Here is a 23,872-nt window from a genome sequence, read left to right on the forward strand (position 1 = left end):
TTATCATCAGAAAATTTCTACATTTTTTTCCCCTGTAAGACTTTCTGCTGATTTTGCTATTACTAAAGCTGTTGCTGACATGTACTCTGATCATTTTGTTCAAGATTTAGAGATGCTGCTGTGAGTAGGCGTAAAATGATGACCTTGATCTAGTGATCTGCAACATTACATTTTGAATGGAAAAGATGGTGACTCAAGTGGAACGAATGTAACCTAAGAAGGTTACTGATGCAGATACCAAGGAGATTATTTTGGTAAAGAAACAGCTACACAGAAAATGGTAGCATAGGGTAGCAGTTCATTACTCTACAATAAGCCTGCTATAAATTCCTTTAAGCACTCCAAAAATGTATAACACATACACAAAAAGATACTTTTTTTTAGTGAAAACATGTATTAAAATGTCAGAAGGATTTTCCATATAGTGATACAAAATTAAAATCAGAGAACCTCTGGGAATTTTTAATTATTCTATATGAGCAGAATTCTCTAAAACCAACACAACTTTTTCCCACAAATCCTTTTATTTCTGAACTGATCAGAATCAGAACTGATCAGAACTGTATCAGAACTGATAGCTTTCTAACAGTGATTTTAGTAAACGTCTTTGATGTTGTGCACTTTGTTTTACAATATAGTGTTATGTGTTATTACATAAAACATTCATGGTTTATTTTATATTTTTATGTAGTCTAAAACTTACAAAAGTTCATTTTATTAATGATTTATGTCATGCAGTATTATAGTCTACCTTTGCTCAGCAATAAACTCATGCCTCTTCTTTTAAAACAGTTCTGTTCCCACTGAAAATTGTGCAAATAATGTAGTAACAATAAAAACAAAAGTTCCACATGTGGACAAATGCAAATTCTAGGGGAACTACATATTCTGCACCCACTGGAGCTCCCACCAGTGGGAAGTAGGTGATGGTGACCTAAACAAGCTGTGTATCTGTGTTTGTATGTCTGTGTGCATGGGTGTCTGCAACTAGAACCTTGAGGGATTTGGTCAAGAAGAACATTAAGAAATTTAAAGACGTAAATTCATATTTTGCAAGTGTCTAGTACTGTTTATCTACTGCATGATTGATATTGATTCTAAACACATGTTTCATCTGATTGGGAGTTCATTATGTACCATAATAAATCAATAAGTTCTTTGATCATGATTTGGTTAAATAATGTGAACTGAGTAGTTTGGTGCTGCAACAGTACCAGTTTCCCATAACTCCCAGCCTTCTTCATTATTTTTCATTACAGATGTAGAGATGCTCATCCACACTGCTTAGCCCTTAGTTCACTTCCTGGGAGATTCTGTTTTGCTGCAATTACTTCCCTCTAAGGTAAACCTGCTGCATAGGGTGCTATTCCTAACCTTTACAGGTGTGACCCAGATAATGCTCATTGGATTCTATATGGTGCCATCTTTAGTTTAAAAAGATAATTGTGTTTATTTTGTTCTCCAGTTCAGAGTATTAAAAATAAGGTGAAAGCTCTACTGAAGATCACTTGGATGTTTTTGTGCTTGACAATAGAGACTTTCGGAGCATTTCCTAGAATTAGGCAAGGAGATTTGTGAGGTGGCTGAAGGTGTAAGATAGAGCTGGAGGAGTAAACTGGGTGATGCCACCATCTTTCAAGCCTTTTCCACACCGGCCATTGAGAGCAGTCCTAGATCTGAATTATTTACAGAACAAGATTCAGAATTTGTGGTGATTTACACTAAAGCCAACACCAGTAGTAACAACCTTTAATGAAACTTCAGTGATCAGGGTACAGAAATTGGCTAGTGTATAGAAAAAGATAAGGTTTCTGATAGTATAGAAATTCTTTAAGTTATCCATTTGCCAGGCATGTGTCTTCTCTAGTTTACATAGAAGTATGGGTTTTTTGGCGGGGGTTTTTTTTGAGTTTTTTTGGTTGGATGGTTGGGGTTTTTTTTGGTTTTTCTGTTTGTTGGGTTTTATAGGTTTGGTTTTTTTTTGTATTTTAATAAGTGATATCTGCACTGTAAATATCAGACAACAGAGTAAGTTGCAGGGAAGTAATTAGGAGAGACAGAGAGTTGTTCTTGGGATAATAATCCCCCTTACAAACCCATGACACACAACCCTCTTGCACTGTCTGCATAACCCCATAGTTTGTACCAACAGGTGCGAATTCCAGGGCAACACATTGACAAGGTAAGAAGTTTGTGGGAATATAAACTTTATCTTGTGTGTGGTAACTTTGGCTCTTCTATCACATTGGAAGCCATGGAGGCTTCAGAATAGGTCACCTCAAGATCTTCTTTTCATTTCCAGCTGTAACTGAATCAGCAGTTTCAGAGGATAATTACACTGAAAAAAAGCCAGAAATTTGATGATATAAAATTAGTACTGAAAAAATACCAGATGGTGTTAAAATATGGTTTTTTGGTTTTTTGTTTTTTTTTTTTTTCTATTCTGAAATGCACTGCTAAACTAAAGTACTTAAACTGCTAATTAGCCTATGAGACTGAATGTTTTGGAACATATTGGAAATCATAGGAGTGAAAAGAAGGACGTAATCATGTTCATACTTATAAGAATTGGACGAGAAGAGAATTTTAGTGTGATTTATACATTTAATTATCTCATTAGTGATTAGCCAGTGTATTTCATATTCCTCTGGTGTAGTAATTAGCCAGGCTCTACTTTTACTCTACAGTTACATTAACATGTTGCAGAGTCACAGAACAGTTGAGGCTGGAAGGGACCTCTGGAGGTCATCTCTTCTCTGGGATGAGCAGTCCCAAATCTCTCAGCCTTTCTTCACAGGAGAGAGGCTCCAGTCCTTCCATCACCTGTCTGAGATGCTCTTAAAGGTCTGACCAATATTTCCAGTGAGATCTGACCAGAGCGAGGAAGATGTAAGCAATTTGATGACTGAAAAGAAAATGGATAGAGGGGTATTTAAATCTCAAATAGTGGTATTTTGCCTATCTTTTTTCCGATAACTACCTAGGAAAAGACTGTTTCCTTATCCTTGATGAGCCCCAGTTCTCAAAGAGATGCACTGCATTGTCTTAGTAGTGAGGTATGTAAAATGACCTCTCATGGTACTACCTGCCGGGGAGGAAATCCACTGGAACATCTCTCACCTCTGCAGTGAGTATTGAGGCCAATCTTTCTTGGTGCCTTAAAGAGAAACCAAAAGCAAATGAAAACAGGGAAAAATACTGCCCTCATATCTTCCCCTTTGGTAGCAGCACATGCTTTAAAATACCCATGCAAGTCTGCCAGGGAGCCAATAGTGGATGAAGAGGGTGGCTGCTCTGTACAGCTTCCTCTGCTCCCTAGATCTGTAGCCACGGATTAAATCTGCATGTGCAATTTTGCTGTTTCCAAATACCTGAACAATTGTTAGGTGGATGTTTGGGGCAAAATGATCCCAGGCACGTTTCTGCCAAGCTGCTGTCCAGCTGAGTAGCCCTCAAATTACACTGGTTCCTATCAGGAACAGGAACAGGCAAAGGACTTTGTGTTTCCCCATGTTGAACTTCATGAGGTTACTTCCTGTTTTTTCATTAATTATGGTTTCTCTCTCCAGAATGCTTTGTTGCTAGCTAAATATAAGATATATATATTTCTTAAAACAGTTCATTTTGTCTCTGTATGTTATTGTGTGACTCAAACTAAAAATCAGACTCTCTTTATATCAATATATGTTTGATATATTCAACATATATTCAATATTCAACATATTGAATATATGTTGATGATATTAAACATATATTCAATAATGAACTCTTGGGCTATATTAAAAAGTATGAATTTCTGCAAAAGATAAAGTATTTCTCCCAAAATCCATTGTCTGGTTTTCTGTTTAAAAAGTAGTGGATTTATTTTTCATAGCTAAATTATATCTTTTCTGTTTAAGGAATCTATAAGGAAAAGTAAATTTCAACGCATATTTTCAATACAGACACTGAAAATGTTACGTATTCATTCTGCATAGCCTGCCTGCCACTTACTCTGGTTTTCTAATTTTCTGAAGAAAACCCACCATGATGACATTACTATGCTATCTTGATTACTCCAACAAGAGTATAGTCTCTGTGTTGTTGTTTCTGTTTATATATTCCATTATCATTTTTCTTTTGAGTCTTCTAGAAAGCATGAAAAAGGAAAACAGAATTGGCCATTGGTACAATGTTGACCTAAAGCTAATGGAATGTTACTTGTTTATTAGTGCACTTTAGATTTAAGGTAAATTGTTTTCCCTTTCCAACATCTTCCATATCTAGCCAGAGAATGTCTGGGAAAACACTGGATTATGCCAACACACGCTTTTATGTTTTAAAAAAACCTTTAAATGGGTCTGTTTTTTGAAAAATCAATGCCAGAATGCATAAGAAAGAACAGTGAAATATATTACATGCATCTGAGCAAACACAAAATCATAGACTCATTTTGGTTGGAAAAGATTGCCAACCCTTAACCCAGCACTGCTGAGAAAACCACAAAACCTTGTCCATCTATGCTGCACCTACATAACTTTTAACTACCTCCAGGGATGGAGATTCAACCACTTTCCTAGGCAGCTTGTTCCAATGCTTGACAACTCTTTCACTGGAAATTTTTTTTTTCTAATAACCAATCAAAGCATTCCCTGGTGTAATTTGGTGTCATTTTCCTTCTTTGTATTGCTTGTTATTAGGGAAAAGACATTGACTCCCACCTTGCACAAACTCTTTTCAGGTAGTGGTACAGAATAATAATACCTCTCCAGAGCCTCCTTTTCTGCAGCCTAAACAACTCCAGTACCCTTCGCTGCTCCTTCACATCTATCTCAGTAAAATCACTCACTTCTGATACATGAAAATGCTGCAGTTGTTTGGCTGACATAGAACTGCTACTTAAACAGAGCAGACAAGATTTCAGAGAAAAACTGTAGGTGTCTAAATAAAAAGTGGTATACTGACAGCTGCTTGGAATGTCAGAGGCCCCATTTATTGTGCTTATTGTCCTCCTGAGGTATTTTAAGGCTATGACTACGTGATTCTTTAAGATAACAAACGTCCTCATGGAAAACACAGGGGAAAACAAATTAGCACCAAAGGCAGAAGACACTCACATACAGAGGAGTGGTAATGACATATATGTGATGTTATCAATAAAAAGAGTAGGATTGCAAGAAGGACCATCAAATTCTCACTTCTCAGTTCTTTTGTGAACACCTATTTATGCAATGGGTAACAATATCGTGTTTGTTTGTGCTCCTGCTTGACAGGGGCTGCTCCTGGCGTGAGACCAGGGCTGATATAGGCAGATACATAAGTATACTTACAAAGTATGCATATTTATATGAAAATTTTCAAGAAGTACATCAGAGAGAAATATTCAGTAATAAACACTTTGAACTTTTCTTTCTTTTAAAGGAAAATATCTTCATAAGTAGATTTTGCTGTTTGTATATTATACAAATCCAGGACTTTAAGCACCCACATTCTGAAAATTAAACACAGTTACTATACATTGTGTATTTAGAATGAAAATGCAAGTAAGATGAAGATGTTTACTCAGCTTAATAATGGACATTACCTGTTTACCACCAGAGTACTTTTGGCAGCAGGTTTTATATCTAGTCATAGGATTAATGAAATGCACATATATAATATCACTGCTTCAGTAAACTGATGATTCTGTCACTTTTTAAAATGACCTGCCACATTTTTATGGACGAGTTTCTTGCTCATGCAACTTTTCATTTCTTTATTTCCTTTGTATTTACTTGAAGACTGGGATTCAATAAACAAATAACTACTCTAGGACTTTGAGGAACTAGTCTAGGGCTATTCCAGAAGCAATATATACTGGTGGTTTTGGATCATGGTTACTGTAAAACCTTTTGTTTTCTTTTTCTGCAAGTTCTCCTTTTCCTTTATTATTCTAATTGCTACCTAGTGAGACAGGCTAGAAAACCTCAGGAGAAATTAATCAGCATTCTGACACCATTACAACACTGCTTGATTACTGATACCAATCTCCACTTGCTGCATATTTTCCTGCTCATAATCCATAGCACCATCTAACATAGACCATATACATCATGTTCTACCACTTGGCTTCTGCTCTATATTTGGGATTCCAGGATGGCTGCAGGAAGTCAGAGCTTAATCATTCCTAAAAATTGTTGTATGTCCAATTCTTGCAATTACTCATTTATTTCAGTTAATCATCCTCCTCTATGTGTGGACTTCTGTATACTATTAAATGATTAAATACTGCTAATCCAAATTAGAGAAGTCATTGTGATGATATTAATGGGTAAAGTGAATGGAACATTGTCAGCAGCACATACCTGCAATCTATTAATGCATCCCATTCCATTAATGCAGACATGCTGAGAAAATGTGTTTCTTATATGTGCCTTTAAAATTAAATTAATAAATAAGCAAAGGTGTGTGGAAACAGAGATTTAAATTCTTTTAGTTTGTCTAGGAAATTAAAATTACAGATTCATCTAACTTTGATACTTTCTTCTCTATCCATTTATTACTATGCTGCATTAATTTCTCACATCAGGCAAAATTCCAGTTGCTGTTTGCTGGAGTTTAATCATCACTTCATTTTTATGGAAAGGAAGATAATTATAGAAGATACTTCAAAATAAACTTAGCATGCTAGGCTACTCTTTATGTGATGAGCCATACAACCTTCAAATGCTTTCATAATATTTGCACTTAGCCAATATTTTATATGCTAGTTAATAAACTGCTAATTTATCTACCCCATCCAGTGATTTGCAATGGTTTCACATTTGGTAGCAAACATCAAGAAGTATTAAAAATACATCATTGTGAATTTCAAACGCCCATTAACAGTCTTTCAGTGAAGAAAGTTGTGGGGGGAAAAAATAAATTACTAATTCATTAGGAGCGATAATACAGTATCAGCATCATCTCTCAGCCCAGGCTTTCTTTATGAACTCAGTGATTCTTCAAAGCAGGCAAACTGCACTCAGGTCTCCTGAATGGACATGTGGAAACAAGACTCACTGCGCATAAAAGCTAGTCAAGAACACAGCAGGATCACAAGAGGGATGAGCTGAACAGATGCAAGCTGAGACGGCACAGCTGCAGAGCCTGGGTTACTGGGAATTCATATTGCATCAGCTGTAACACAGGCTCCTGCTATGCAGATGCTTCTCTGCCATACCAGCCTATTCTCAAAGCAGTTTTTGTGTAAAAAAAAAGCAGAAAATGTGTAAAAGTCCTGCTAGTTTTCAGTAAGAGAGTGCATCAACAGAGGGCTGAACCTCTGTTGCTCTGTGTTTTCTCCTGCTGCTACCGAAATGAACTGCTTCTGCCTGACCTGAATCTGCAAAATAGGCTGTGTGTTGATGTGGTAATGGTGCTATGCTTGTGCTGTCATCCTAAGTATTTCTGTATTTTTACTGTGGAACAGATATTAATAGTAAATAAGAACAAATACAGCTGCACGCAAATTGGGTTTATTGTTGAGGATTATTGGCTCATTTCCTACCTGAATGCTTGTGTTTATTGTAATTTGTCCTAAGTAAGAGGAAATTTTTTTATCATCCAAAGACAATATTCTGCAATGTTCTGTGCACATCCATGACTAACATTTAGCTACACGATTGTTTATAACTGTTAAAAGGACAAAAATAATCTGTAACTATTTAAGAAAAAAAAAATATATATACATATATATATATATACATATATATATATATGTATTGGTTCTTTCATCAACAATTTATTATTGTCATAGAATCATTGAATAGTTTGGGATTGAAGCGACCTTCAAACCCAAAAGATCATCTAGTTCCAGCCCCTGAGCCACGATATGGATACCTTTCACTGGACCACATTGCTCAAAGCCTTATCCAGCCTGGCCTTGAACACTTCCAGGCATAGGACAACTTCTCTGGGTAATATGTGCCAGTTTCTCACCACCACCCTCAGTAACCAATTACTTCCTAATATCTGATCTGAACCTACAACCTCAGTTTAAAGTCATTGCCACTTGTCCTGTGACTACATGCCCTTGTAAAAACTGTTTCCAGCTTTCTTGTTGGCCCCTTTAGGTATTGGAAGGTGGATTATTATAAGGTCTCCCTGGAGCCCTTTTTTTCTCTGTGCTGAACAGTGCCAGCTCTCTCAGCCTGCCTTCACATGAGAGGTGCTCCAGTGCTCTGATCAACTTTGTGGTCCTCCTCTAGGCTCGCTCCAGAAGTTCAGTGTCATTATGGGATCCCAGAGCTGGATTCAATACTCCATGGGGGGCCTCAAGAAAGTGGAGTTGAAGGGCAGACTCACAGTCACAGAGTTACAGAATAAGCTGAGTTGGAATGGACTCACAAGGACCATTCAGTCCAACTCCTGGCCCTGCACAGCACCACCGCCAAGAGTCACACCATGTGCCTGAGAGCATTGTCCAAACACTTTTTGAACTCAGACAAACTTTGTGATGTAACCACTTCCTGGGGAGCCTCTTCCAGTGCCCAATCACCCGTGGGGTGAAAACCTCCTCTGACACAGCTTAATTCCAAAAGGATGAAGCTGCCTTGACTTGCTTGTCACATTTCTCTTGATGCCACCCATTTATTTTCACACAGGCACAGATGTCATACATTCTAATCACTGGCACAACTTGATGGGAAAAACATGCCATGGCATTTTGCAAACCATATTGCCACAGCTATTTAGTGAAACAACTTCAATAACAGCACCTAGGCAAAGAGTTGTGAAATACTAAAGATATAATTTTATATTATACTTTTTTAAAGTATGATTTATTTTATATTAGAACTAGTGTTTCTGAAGGTATAGTGTTCATTCTAAATATGGACATGAAAATTTAAATGCTGTGGAATTGTTTGTGAATATCACCAAAAATTATAAAGCCTTTTTGAGTACATAAACTTGTAATATAGCTAGCTTTTAGTCCAAATATTTTGTTTCACTTCATTCGAGAAATCAGTGGATTAAATTTACCAGAAATGAAAGCACAACCTATCTTCATAATTCTTATTCCGAAAAAATAACAAAAAAATGCTTTGATAAAATTTGCAGGGTAATTTGGGGATAATTTTACCTTCCTTTATCTGTTGAAAAACTAGCAATCTAGTTGAAGCTAGTTATCTTTCTTCTCTAAAAGACTTAAAAATTTCTGCATTGGAAGACCCATGAATCATCATTAATATTTTAGAAAATTGCTTAAGAATCAAATACATTGCATATCTAACTGCCATTTGTCAAAGGTTAAAAAAACTGAGAGAAGTATTTGACTTATAATGGAAAAACAAATTCTAGAAATCTATAACTAAGGTATATTACTAGCATTCTAGTTTTTTTGTTAAATTTCTCTCTGAAAACTGTAATAATTTTGAACAAAGAATGACCTCAAAACTCAGTTTCTTTTCTCTAACTGTATTATGCTTTTTCTTAAATATCAGTAGATTTTCATTGGACCAAAATCTTGGCTACATTTCTTGACTGATTTAGACATCCCTCCATCGATCTTGGAATAGAAAATTATTTCACCATTTGCTGACAAAGAAAATATGACGTATTACTCATAAAGCAACAAATATCCTATAATACCTTTGTTGTTATCCATTCCTCCAACAGCATATAGTGTTCCAACTGTAGATTTTCTAGGCTTAGTTCTTGGACTTTGCATGAGAGTTCTTCTTTCTGGTAAAAGATGATACTTCATGGCTTCCAGAATAAGCTTCTGGCATTCTAGGTCATCCTTAAAAAGTGCATGGTTTTCCAGGTCAGCCAATATCTGTGAATGACAATAAGTGAATAATCATCCTAGAAATTCTTAGAAAAAAAATACCATGCAATAACAGACAAATACAAATGGATGTCACAAGTATATTTCTTCATTATAGAACACACACATAGTTTTGCATGGCTATTTTTTCTTGGAACACAGAGAGAAAATTAACCAGTTAGTTGATTTTTAAAGGATTTTTAAGCCAATGTTTCACCAGCTCTTAAGACTACAATCTTACTAATCTTTTACTGAAGGCTTTGAAGAAAACTAAATATTCTCTTGTGGGCTGACTTATTTTTAATGGTTTCCAGTATAACACTGAAAGAACCCAGAAGGCACCTCTTTGCAGGAACATCCGTTATTTTTAAAACCAAACTAAAACAATGTTCCCACCTGATAATGAACAGTGCTCAGTGCATACAGGTAAAAGAATATTGTGATTCCAAAGAAGGAGGCTGCAAGTTGTAAATGTTGTGTTTGATTCACTTGCCTGTATATACATATCTACCAGCTTTTGAGATGTTGTAAATTACCATGTAAATTTTCAGGATTCCATTGAATTATGTAATCTGGGTTAACCTCACAAATGACCTAGCTCTGAGCAAGAGTTGAACTGTAGAACTCCTGAGGCCTGCTCCCACCTGAATGATTCTTTGATTCTGTGATCTCACTGATGTCAGGCCAGAAGAGTGCAACGCTCATGCAAATTTTGTGCCATATCTGCCAAACCCATGTAGGTATCTCAGATAGCCTAAGGCATCCAAATTAGAGCAAGATTTAATTGCATATAACAGCATATCTGTACAGTGCAGTAAATTTCTAGATATCATAGAATATCTATCTGGAAGATCAAATAATATTCAGAGAAGCAGCTAAACACCAGCAAGCAGGAGAATTTCATTCCTAGAGTCTGAGGATGTCTTCCCACAGACATATATATACAAAAATATGCAAATTGTTTTGCAGTTGCCTAAAGACAGGAAGCCAGATTCCTTTTATGAGCTCTCAGCTATTTCATCTGGACTTCAATGGCTGCAGAAGTTTGAATGCCCTTTGTCAATCTGTCAGCCTTTGGCAGATAACACGCTTTCTGTGACATCTGAAATATTAAAAGCTGGCACATGTAGACAGCCGTTGTCTGCTTCTGATTTTAGGCATTAGTCATGAAATGAATCTATGGTGGAAAGAAAGGCATGTTACAGCCCCCAGTATCGACACAGGCTGGGAGATGAACAGCTCAAGACCAGCCCTGCCCAGAAGGGCTTGGGGGTGCTGGTGGATGAGAGGCCGGACATGACCCAGCAATGTGCACTCACAGCCCAGAATGACAAATGTGTCCTGGATTTCATCCAAAGCAGCATGGACAGAAGGCACAGGGAAGGGATTCTGCCCCTCTGCTCTGTTCTGATGAGACCCCACCTGCAGGGCTGCATCCAGCTCTGGGGTCCCGGCACAGGAAGGACATGGACCTGTTGGAGCAAGTCTAGGGAAGGGCCACCAAGATGTTTAAAGGGATGGAATAGCTCTGTTATGAGGAAAGACTGAGAAAATTGGGATTGTTCAGCTTAGAAAAGAGGCGGCTTTGGAATGACCTAATTGAAGCCTTCCAGTACCTCAAGGGAATTTACAGGAATGATGGGGCAAGACTATTTACAAGAGCATGCAGTGGCATGACTAGGGGGAATGGTTTCAAATTAAGAGACTAGGTTTAAATTAGATATAAGGAGAAATATTTTTACTGTGAGGGTGGTGAGGCACTGGAACAGGTTGTCCAGAGAAATTGTGGATGCCCTACCCCTGGAGGTGTTCAAGGCCAGGCTGAATCGGGCTTTGAGCTACCTGATCTAGTGGAAGGTGCTCCTGCCTTTGGTAAAGAGGCTGGAACAAGATGCTCTTCAAGGTTCCTGACAGCCCAAACCACTCTATGATTCTATGATAAAGGTTTCTGTGTGGGAGGATGGATTGTGAGAGAATAGAGATAGTGCTGAAGGCAATCTCACCCCTGAGGAGTTGCAGCTGTACTAATTACCAAAGAGTAGGAACAGCCTTGCCCCCAATAGGTTACACAGCTGTGTCCAATAAGGGTGGGTAAGGATGGGTGTTATAAAAGAGTGGATTAGAGGCGGTTGAGAGGAGAGTTGGAGTTGGTTGGTTGTGTAAGGGTCAGGCAGTTGTGCTAGGGGCAGTAAGGGTTAGTATGTGCTGCAAGGGACAGGAAGAGTTAGATGGTTGTGCTAGTGACAGTGAAGGAGTCAGCTGGCCATGCAGAAGGAAGAGAAAATAAGTCAGTGCTGTGAGGAGCTGCCTGTGAAAACTCACAGAGATAAGGTATGAAAGTTTTATAGTAGGATGATAAACTGATGGTGACAGTCAGTTCCCATCCACTGTTGACTGATGTCAAGCACTGATACCAACATTTCTGTGTATTGTGTGTGCCTGTTCTGGTTATTATTCAATTAATATTGCTAAGTGAGAATATTTAAAGTATGCTTAGAAACAGGGGTGATAAGCATATTTCATAATACTAGGTTAATTTTTATCTCATAATCTTAATCTTAATCTTTTCATATATTCTTCTTGTGATTTTTTTTTGTCCTTTACAGTATTAAGCACAGTGCTCAGTAGACTAAAAAATCAAAGATCTAAAGGCAAATTGTGTCCAGATTTTAGGCAGGATGATTGCAAAATGATTTAACACACATTCAGAATTACAGAACCAAACAGAGTACTCTGTCAATATTAGCTAAACAGAACACAGGCACAAGAGAGCTAAGAAATAGAATTACCAGTTTTCTCTGCACAAATTTGAGGCAATATTAAGTTACATAGACTTTTTAATGCTTAATGTTATTAATGAATTTGATGACAAAGGTTTATATGGCAAGCTTATAATATCAGTAAGGATCAAAGTCCAACAGTAATATTGGTGATTTCTTTTTAGACCATTACTCTTTTACCCAGAAATGCTTAGGCCCTTAAAGCAAATATTTATCTTTGAAATCTTTCAACTGAGTTGCCAGGTGTTTCAAATAAAGAAGAAATAACCTGTGAAAACTATTCTGTCCCAAAATTCTGAGACTTAATTCATCAACCACAAATAAAAGCTGAATCTCTTTTTCTTTCAAATTAGAAATTTGCCTTAAAAGTGAATAGAAAATGGAGAAAAAAACAGAAAAAATACAAATAAAAATTTTAAAGTGGACAGCAACATTTGTTCATATCCCTTAAAAAATAAATCATTCCTTCTATTTTCTAGAACATGGGCTAACTTTTGATAAATACTGTATTTCTGAATGTCCTAAAGGATAGAAGTTGTGAATAACAAAACAAAAAAAGAAAAAAATTGAAGCTACTATTTAGAAATCAGAAGTTATATAAAGCTGTTTCATGTTGTTTAAATTTCAGTAATCTGGTTCAAAGTCTTTCTACTCCATAGTTATCTTTCCTGATTATGTCACAACAATCAATATATTTTTATTAAATCAGGATGCACTTGATCAGGAAATTCAGTTAATAAGGATGTTTCCCTGGAAACCATATTATGTTCAGCTTGCTCTTCCATGTCTATGACATAATTCATTAAGAGAGAATTGTATCTAATACTAACTGAATATTCCTGGGCTTTGTAATGTGGAAAATCAGAGAGCTGTAGCTTCTCAAAAGACTACAATATCACTGCCCTCATAGTTAACTTTACTATTGCTGGGACTTCTCAGAATAGCAATATCCTGGGAATTTTTTGTCACTTTGTGTCATCATGTTTCTCATTTTTTCCCAGTTAAACCCCCCAAAAAGTCCTTTCTTAGATGTACTTCCAAATGACTTCCCAGCACCATGCTGCAGAGAACAGGCATGTTTCAACTCAATGAAGCACGTTGAATTTGAGATCTGGAGTGTAAAGCACTCAAGTAGTGCCAAAAGAAAAGTCAAGTCTAATGAGAAAAAAGGAGTAGTTGGGTACAGGTTCAGTGACCAACAGTGGGTGCACCACAGGACTGCACCAATTGCTGCCTGCATTGCTCTTTTCCTCAGCTCCCTCCTTCCTTCCTTGATGAGCAGCTCTGCATCTGTTGCTTCCTGACAGATCTCTCCCAGCCTCTCTATTATCCCAGTGATTTGTAGGTAGGATTGTGTCAATTTGAATACTTGATTTGGATGACATTAAGCAAAGTCCCACATACTCTACATAAATGATCATCTGAGAGATGGAACTGGTCCCTTTCTACCCTGTGCCAACTAGGATGAAATTCAGCCACTACTAGGGAAAAAGTTTCCACCTACCTGGAAAGAAAAAGACCACTTTTTTTTCCTTTTCTCCTCTCTTGGAATAGACTACAAGGCAATGGAAGAAGTGAAGACCTGCCCTCACCAAAGATTTCAAAGTGACCTTATGCTTCGGAAGAGGCACAGAACACTCCCTGGTTATTTAGATAAAGCTTTCTATCTTGTGAAAAGTGCAAGGTGTGACAATATTCACTCAGTCAGGATGAACTAACCTCAGATTCCACCTTGATACATGCCTCAGACACAGTAATTATCCAAAAGGGGAGATGATAAAACGCCATTGGATTCCTACCGCTAAAAAGAAAAAAATGTGGGTATTTCCTCTAGGACAGGTATCAGGTCTATAAAAGTGAAGAAAGTGAGAAGTACTCCCTGCATGACAAAATTAAATACTAAGCACAAGCAAAAGTTTTAATCTGTAATCCAAGAGATGGGTGTTTCCAAAAGAGGGACAGCATCATTCCACATTATGTATTATGTCGTCTGTATCTGCCCATGAGTGTTTATTATGATTTAGAATCTTGAATAGTCCTTAAAAACATATAATTGTTCTGTACACCACTGATTAGGATTAAATTTCATACCCAAACACATTAATTTTTTCACAGGCAGAAAGCAACTTCCAGTTCTCTAAAAATTATCCCAGTATCTAGATGCATTCTCCCTCTGAAAAGCCCTAAAGAGTTCTGTGCCCTTAGAAACTTATATGCCAATGTCTCACAGAACAGGGGATTAGAATTATCTTAATAGTATTAATAATTATAAAAGAATAACAAAATGTTAGAAGACCCTCAAATTCATTGAGAACAAATGAAATGTGGATTTTCATAGCATGCTTCATTAAAAAAATCCACAAGTCTCTTCCTTGATCCAAAATCTATCCCTATTCACTTGACAACCTTGAGTAAGAGAATCACATTACCATATGAAACAAAAATCTGAATTATTAATGGCCTAAAGTTTGCATTTTGAATGTTTTTCAAGAGAGAAGTTTGATTAGCCATCATAGTCCTTTTATGAGTCTTCTTCCATGTACAGATTTGATATGGCTGGTTATTGTTAATGATCACAGTAATGCTGCTACTAGGAAAGAATAGACTTCTGAAATGTAAGGTCATGATTGTTCTTTCTACAGATTAAAATGAAAAGGAACTAAAGGGTTTATATGAGTTGCTGGAAAGAATATAAATACTGCTTTGAAGCTTTCTACAAAAATAGTTCTTAGACTATATTTTCAGACTATACTTACCATGCTCAAGCTGCTCTATATGTTAAGAAATGCTGTGCTTCTATGGACAAAGCTCCAGTTTGAATAATTTTTTATCTGTCTAAAGCTCGTAAAGGTCCTGATTCCTACATCAAAATATTGCCATATGAATACAAGCATTTCTATTGATTAATGTAGTGAAAGGAACATTTTTTGGCATTTTGTATTTTCTGACTATAAGACAGTTGAAGGAAATGCCTGTAATACTATTGCAACTGCAAATTTCAACTTAATTGCTATTCTGATTAGAACTTTATATAAATATACCTATTTTATCAGCTAAATGTAGTATCAGTCCAGCTATTTATGTTTCACTGCAAATATGAAAGAAAAAAAGTCCCCCAAGAAAGTCCCCCCAAAGTCCTTTACAAAAGGAATAAATGCTGAGCTAATTCTGTTGGATAGCACTTCTCTTGGTATAAAGACTATTGTTTGATGTGTTTAAACTTCTTTGTTAAAAACCTTTGAACTTATGGGGTAGGCATAATAGTGACTTAAGTAATTTCAGTTGAAAATTTACAGCTCATTTTCTTACTAGCTGGCTGATTGTGGCTGGGAGGATGTTATGTAAATTGATCACAGGTATTGGGGAATAGAATTAAAGTATGGTTTGCTTCTTTCGATATCACTTTAATTTCTGCTATTTCACTATTAACTAAATATTCTGCTTAACATTTATTCTTGAAAAGAACAGATTTTAGTAAGAGATCATTATGGCTGTCTTGACAATGCAAGGTATTAATTTACATGTTTACTTTAGAAATTTAAGTGGTGTCCAGTAGCAACATTATTAACTATTCAGAAAAAAAGTAAAAAAAGTAAAATCAACAAGATATTTCAATCATCAGTAATATTTTTAAATAAGGAAAAATATATAGCAAATCTTATTTTTATACATACTAAATTAAGTATTCATGAAAAAATCCTAAGAGAATGGGAGTGAGAAGAGCAGCATGTTTGCACTGTTTATGTGAGGAAATATTTGGGACTATTTATTAAGCATGCATTATTACAGTGTTTAAGCATTATACTCAGAGAACAAGAATAAATTTTAAAAACCTTAAAAAGTTCAGACTAAAATTTTGAATAGTCAGCACAAAAAGATATCAAAAATTATCAATTAATTTAAAAATTGGGACAGTTTTGTACACAAAAATGCCTTAGTTTTTCATAACAGAAGCTACAGCATCAAGAATCGTATAATTGTGAATTTACTTCAAATATAGTACTTTAAAAGAAAGAGTTAAGTGAGATATATATCTTGAAAGTAAAATGCATTGCAGTCATAAAATTATTTTCTGCCAATTTTTGCATTCTGAGGTATTATCAATAGCATCATTTAGTATACAGATCCTGATTTGCAAGTATGTTTTATATTAAAAAAAAAATGAAAATATTTAAACATTCCCTCAGTCTCCCCTTTAGGTTTTAAACAATGAAAAAACTATAAAAGTTGTTAACTTTTTTTGGGGACTTCTAAATGTTGAGAACACAAGTTCTCAAACTGATTCTGTGTGTAGCTGAAGGTTCAACTCCATTTCTAAATTCTATTTTATCCATATGAATATTTGCAATATTACTAAACAACCTTTTTTTGTTGCTAGGAATTGAATGTATTGAGCTAAATCTAACAACCATCTGCTTTACTCACTTGACTTGTAATCAGAAGCCTTATATTGAATTTTTTTTAAAAAGCTAATTTCTAATTTATTGTTTGAGGTTTTGCTAGCTTTTAAAACAATAATTTCAATACTTTGTCTTAGAAATAAAATAATGAAAAATATCTGCAATTAATAACACCTCAAATTTAGCAAATCTCATTTTGTTTTCTATCATCTTTTTTCAGCTCATTGAGAATTCTGGATCTCTTTTAAATTCTGTTTTTCTTATTCATGTTTAATTAGTGATTTCAGTGAAGTTTTTTTTTGCGCAGAGATTTCCAGGCATTTTTCTGTAGTACGACAAATATTTAGTATGTGAAATTCAATATTTGTGTTGCTTATGGACTAAATTATTCATGATGTTTTAGTCAAACCAGCTGCTCAACCAACTCAGCAAGAAAGACTACACTAAATCCCTCAGATTTCTGTATTCTCAGATAAAGATTATTTTCTCCTCAGCAAAAAGATGCAGCAGACTAAGGATCTTTAAGAAACTCTAGACCAGTTCTTCCTAGAAACATGTGACTAATCATTTCTATTATAAATAATCTACATCAGGATTACTGCTTAGACACCACAGACTTTTATTAGTGTGTGATCTCCATATGCATGCAGGTGATAATATATTGCAAAGAGATCAGTCACATAGCAGTAATAATGATTAGTCTCAGACTCCATTTTTGGAAAAAAAATCTAGTTGTGTTTTCTGTCAGAAATCCAAATTCTGGCATCTACTAAGCTTGCATTTTTGATGACCATAGTCAGTGGCAGAGGAAATGTGTTCAGTATTTGATTTGTAATTTCTTTTCCCCAACATATTTTTTAAATATTATTTCATATTCAAAAGAAATTTTAAGCTGGTTTTCTACCCTTCAGTTATAACCAAGTCCTCACTATTCCTCCCCCACATCAGGGTACAAAATCCAAACCAAAAATATGAATATAGCATAGTTGAAGTTTGTTTTCCTTAACTTACTATTAGATTACCCTAAAGAATTTACTAGAGAAACAATCAGCCATGTACACACACATTCCTTGAGGCTGTACATTTGATACAGAAATAAAGAAACTGACTTTTCCCCCCACTTCCTCTCAAATAAACTAAGTAATGGAATTGGAACATTCATTGGTAGCATCTGTGGCAAGTAATTAAACTGTGGTATTGAAATCACTTTCAAAGCATTAACTCTTCTCCAAAGCTTATGATTTAACAGAGTTATTTGTTATAATCTTCAGTGTTATTTTCTATAAGTAAACCCATGCTATCTTTTATGACACTGTTACAAATTTAACTTAATTTATAGGTATGCCCACACTTTTTGGCACACATACTGACTTTTGTTAAATTCCTCGTACATCCAGGTCTGTCTTTGAAATTGGTACTAATTTGACCAATTGACTTATCAACCAGATGTATTAGTGATTCACATGTTATTCAGTTTAGGAAAAGAGAAATTGTTTTAAACCCTTCCACCCCAGCTTCTGCCTCCAGTGACATCTTTTCAAGACAATTTTATCAATCTATGCATTTTACAGAGAGGATGAAATAAGGAGGGCAAAATTTAAGATGCAAGCTTACTACATAATTCTACTGATGCCCAGATCTACATTTTACTTCATCATGGTATGCTTATTCTCCAGAAAATGAAGAAAAATATCTTTATTTCAAGATAAATTGCTTCTTAAAGTAAATATTAAGTTTCTAGATAAACTTAGGTAGGATTAATGTCTTGTAGAGTACCTTGCATATTTTCTTCTCTACTCCTTGAGGAAAATAAGAAAATGTCAAATTGTATTCAAAAGGTCAAATTTCATTCAAAAGAAAGTGAAACAAAAATTTAATAAAACCCCAATCACATTTAAAATAAGAGAAAATATAAAAAAACCCAACACTAGAAGCAAAATAAGATTGGCCTTTGACAAAATGTTGGATAGTCTGCTTTTGTTTGAAGACAGATGTCTTTATTTGAAGTCCTTCTGAATCAAATTCTTTATTTTTTTTCTTCTAAAAGTGATAAATAGGAGATTAGGTAAAAGCACGACAGATGCTAACAAATGGAATACAAACATTATTCAGTCAATAACAACTAACAGCCCATATTTGAAAATTACTGGCTTTTTATTTTTTTACTGTAGTTACCTCTTAACTGCAGTAAGCTGTAGTCTACCCAAATTGATGTAATTTTTATAAAATTCTTATATAAGTACAAAGAAATGGAGCATAAAAGAAGCATTTTTCTCCCATAAATAATGTTCTTCAGTCTTAGAAGTAGGAAAAAAGATGGATAAGAAAACATCACAGAAGGGGGACTGTATTTAAGCACCTTTTCCAGACAGTATATTTAATGTTTAAATGTTATAAATGCTGAATAGGAAGAATTCTTTTAAGACATTCACAATCTCTGAAATGTTGATGACTTCTCTGAAATGTTGATGACTCAACTAAAAAAAACTAGAAAAGAAAATGTGTCTTATTTTGTGCTTGTCTATTATGCTGAATCAATCTAAGGGACAAGGAAGAATGCAGAAAAGAGCACTACACTACAAAAAATAGGGACTTAACATTATGGAGGGTAAGTCCAAGCCATTTCTTAGCTCTCCCCTTTTCCTTCCTTCTTTAATTAAGAGTGACAGATTTCAATGGCATCAACAGCAATAATGGTTTTTGCTTCTAAAACTACCTGTTTTAAACAACCGCTGAAAGCAGTGACTGATCTTTGTCCTAACTACGTTCAATAAGTTATATTTGCATGATCTCAGGAGGCATGATTTACAGAACATCAACAGCTAGCAGCAAAACTTGTCTCAATTCATGAGCTTTGCATAGTAGTTCCTCTCTCCTGTCCAGTTGTGGAGGGGAGGGTAGAGTGGCATCCAGCCAGGGGCAACCACAAAAATATGATTGTCAATCTGACAGTCAGTAAGAGAGAAAAAGATATAAACCTGCCAAAAAATGACTATAGATAATATGACCTTGTAAAAATATAAGCAACAGGCAAAACATGTCTTCTCAAAATGGAAGACATAATTTTATGTGAATGTAACTGTATTAGGAATGTAACTCATTTAAGAATAGTGCTATTTCAAAGGTCAAGGAAAAATATCCTCTTATTTATATGACCAGAGCTTCTAATTGATTATTTAGTTAATATAATCTAATTTATTCATAAATGTGTTTTCACATGGACACAGTCTATACATTCTAGTGGGGATATGTATGAAACATACATTCTCCTAAAAGTTTCACATCAAATGCAGAGAACAAGCAACAGAAATAAAGTATTTTTATAAAACTATTGTTCTATATATTTCACAACAAAGAATAAATTTAAGTGGCACAAGTTTGTATTTTATGACCATGTAAAAATGCAATTTAATTAGTGGAAATTCAGTCTTCCATTAAATAAATTTACCCCAAAATATTTAGTAGTGAACCATATGCTCAGTATATCATGAGAAACTGAATAAAAAGCTGAAAAGAAGTCAGGTAAGTTGCCTGTGTGTTGGATAAAGAAATAGTATTATAGAATCATGTTGTCACACTCTTTATTTGAACAGCACCTTGTGACAGCTTCAAAGCATTTACTGAAACTTTACTGATATCTACTGGCATTTACTAAACTTTACTGATAATAAAATGTATCTGGAAATGAACATCACACATAACTGTGTTGAGCAGTTATCATTTTAACAATTTACAAATGTTCACATGTCATTTATCTACACAAAAAGAATCCCAGCCATATGGACAGGACTTTTGGACAATTTTAGAACTATCTAAAAAGCAAGAAAAATCTTTTGGACTGTATCTTGCACATTGCATTAAAATATCATGTCTTTGTTCAGGTAAAGTATCAGCTTACAATCTAGATTCACCACCAGATAAGCTGCTACAAAAAAGTTAAAAAGCTAGCTTTATGGTATGATCTTTATAAGAAAAGTAAAAAAATAACAGCTTATCTTTTTTCTACTGGCTATACTCAACTAATTGTCATTATACAGGCAACTGAAATTTCAAGCCCAAATTTTTATTGCATTGATAACTTAAGAGAGGAATATGGAGATCATCCTAGAAACTTGCCAGAAATTCATTTTTTGTGGACTGGGAAATTATTAATTCTTAAGGTAATTAATTAATCTTTGTTTGCTTGAAATTAACATAAATATTTTTTTAAAAATATTGCTTGGTTTAATTGGCTTAAGCCACTTGCACAAAACCAAGCATTTAGCACCATTTGAGATACCACAGGGTGTCTAAGAATCCACACAGAGCCAGTAAATATAGTACTGGATTTAGAAGGGAATGTTTCTAGAAAAATTCCTTGGAGCCAGGCAGCATGATAATCCATGGAACTTCTCAAATCAGCACACAGGTTTGCTCCTATGTGTTAGGAAATGCGCCAGATCTTCATTGCCTATAGTGAGAGGTTAGGAATCTAGCTGATGTGGAGAAGACTGCACACACTGGTGAATAAGAAACTCAATCATACCTTCAAACTTTTCAGGTTCAAGTTATAATCTCCTGGTATGCAATCATTTAGAAGTGATTGAAAGAATTCACAAAATGTTGCAGAGGCTGACAGAGTTTACACACACCATTAGGATTTACCCCAGACCAGTAGGTAGGAACCAATCTTAAAAGCCTAGCACTCTACTCAGGTGTGAGTGCTTATCAGCTGCACTTGTTTAGTGACACTGGAGACGGACAACCGAGGAAGCTTCTCATTTCATATTATCAATCACACTGCTGTCAAAGACAAATTTAAAGATTGACTGACATAGAATGATACCTTCCATTTTTGCTAAGCAAAGGAACTTTCAGTTGTTTCCTCTAGTATGCTGAAAAGGTCAAAACTTAATGAACCTGTCTGACAACTGCCTGGTTAATAGGGTTTTTTTATAGCACAAAGAAATACTTCTTTGCCAAATGCCAGCTGAGCTGTGGAAGGAATTTACAAGTTTACATGATCATATCAGTTATCTAAGCAGGGTTTCTACTCAATTATTACATGCAAATTCATATACACGTTTAAGGTCATGTAATGTGTGAATTCTAAGGGGATTTAGAGGCTCAGTGCTTCCTACAGTTTACCTATAGCATCTCTGTAGAAATAAGAAGAGAACTCATGTGGATCTGTTCATTTTCTCTCCAGTGGCTTACACGGTATTTAAGTACTTCATTTTATAAGGACTGCATTGTTTCTGCTCCTGGGCAAGAAATTTAATTTAGATGCCTATAACAGATTCACTGGATCTGAGCCACATAGTCAAAGACTATGCATTATCCTACTGATGTGGTTTGCAAGCTTCTGAAAGTGATATTATTAAAAGTGTTATAGAGGAAAAGACAGTAATATCTCTGCTTTATGCTATTTTTTAACTTTCCTAGCTAAACCAGTGATCTACTGTTATAGGCAGATGCAAATAATAGCTTTTATAAACCCAGCACACCAGTGGAATACAAGTTAGCTTTAACTCAAGCATATCTATAAGGAAATATTTGTGCTCTTTTCATCATGCACATCTTCACTTAAAAACACTAAACATCGTCATCTTTACTGTCATGCTATTCTAGGTACTCAGTATCATATTAACGTCTCTTGCTTGCAAATTCCTTCAGCAGCCCGGGTATCATTAGTAACTTCTCACACTCTTAAAAAACACCATAAAAATAATGTTTTCCCAAGAGAAGCTGCACACATTCTTGACTTATGCTGTAGCATCAACATTAACAGATACATTTCACAGTGTACCAACAAATAGCAGAAACCAGCTTTTCATCTTAGTAGATGAGATTACATCATTAGTAATCGAAATAGGCAGAAGCTCAACTTTGCTATTGCATTGAATGTTTCACGGTACAGCTTTAGTTAGGGAACAGGAGATTCAAACATGGAATAAACTATTGTCTTTTGGGAAAGGTATAAAGAAAGAAAAGGAGAATTTGGTGGTGTTGCAGGGAGGTTCTTCTTTTTCAGGATTTTTCATGGAGCAGCACAGAGGAAAGAAAGAGAAACCAATTTCTATTTCTGCTCCTTGTTTTTCTCATGTGGAATGTGTTTGGAGAATTGTTTACCTGGGGTGATTGCTTGATTGGATTCTGGTGAAGATTGTTTGGGCCTGCTGGCCAATCAGAGCCACCTGTGTCTGGACTCCCGTGAGGAGGGTAACGAATTGTGAGTTAGTTAGATATCGTAGTTAGAACAAGTAGGTTTGTAGCTTTAGTATCTTCCTTTAAATAGTATATTAATGTATTATAGTATAGTTATAATAAAGAAATCATTCAGCCTTCTGAACTGGAGTCAAACATCATCATTTCTTCCCACCGGGTTCACCTGTATTTACAATACAGTGGCATAGATATAAACTCTTTTATGCCATTTGCCTTCATGGCCAGAAGTTAATGTTTCAGCTTCAGCTGCAGACAAGGCTAGACTTTTGTCTATACAAAATTAGTGAGGATTTATATGAACCGCTTTGCACCGCGAGGAGTGGGAATGGAAATCACTATATCACATGTCATCAGGGAACTCGGTAAGAACACCTTCAACTGTTCTGATCATACTTTATTGGATATATCTTTCCACAACTATAGTTTTTCACTTCTAAGAAAAGGGTTCCTAACTACATTCTACTATAAAAGAATTAAATAAATTCCTATGTATATTTGTATGGCCATGCATATGTGTATGTGTAATGTACATACATGGACTAATAGATGCTGTGGGCCTCCCAGTCAGAAAGCAGCTTAGCAGAACAGGAGCCAGCACTGTGCCCTTGCCTCAAAGAAGGTAGGTGATATCTAGAGCTGCATTAGACAAAGTATTGTCAGTAAGTCAAAGAGAGTGATTCTTCCCCTTGTGTCAGCACTGGAGAGGTCAACCCAGG

At 35.5% G+C, this 23,872-nt stretch overlaps 1 protein-coding gene across 1 annotated transcript in view; it reads right to left on the reverse strand.

The window, feature by feature from the left end:
- Positions 1 to 23,872, reverse strand: part of KLHL1 (kelch like family member 1) — a 182,268-nt gene that overhangs the window by 34,488 nt on the left and 123,908 nt on the right. The window contains exon 6 of the mRNA XM_068182303.1: positions 9,592 to 9,778. Coding sequence (XP_068038404.1) covers positions 9,592 to 9,778 — 187 coding nt within the window. The remainder of the gene's footprint in view (positions 1 to 9,591; positions 9,779 to 23,872) is intronic.

The sequence above is a fragment of the Anomalospiza imberbis genome, chromosome 2, assembly GCF_031753505.1.
Source record: "Anomalospiza imberbis isolate Cuckoo-Finch-1a 21T00152 chromosome 2, ASM3175350v1, whole genome shotgun sequence".
Classification (NCBI taxonomy): domain Eukaryota; kingdom Metazoa; phylum Chordata; class Aves; order Passeriformes; family Viduidae; genus Anomalospiza; species Anomalospiza imberbis.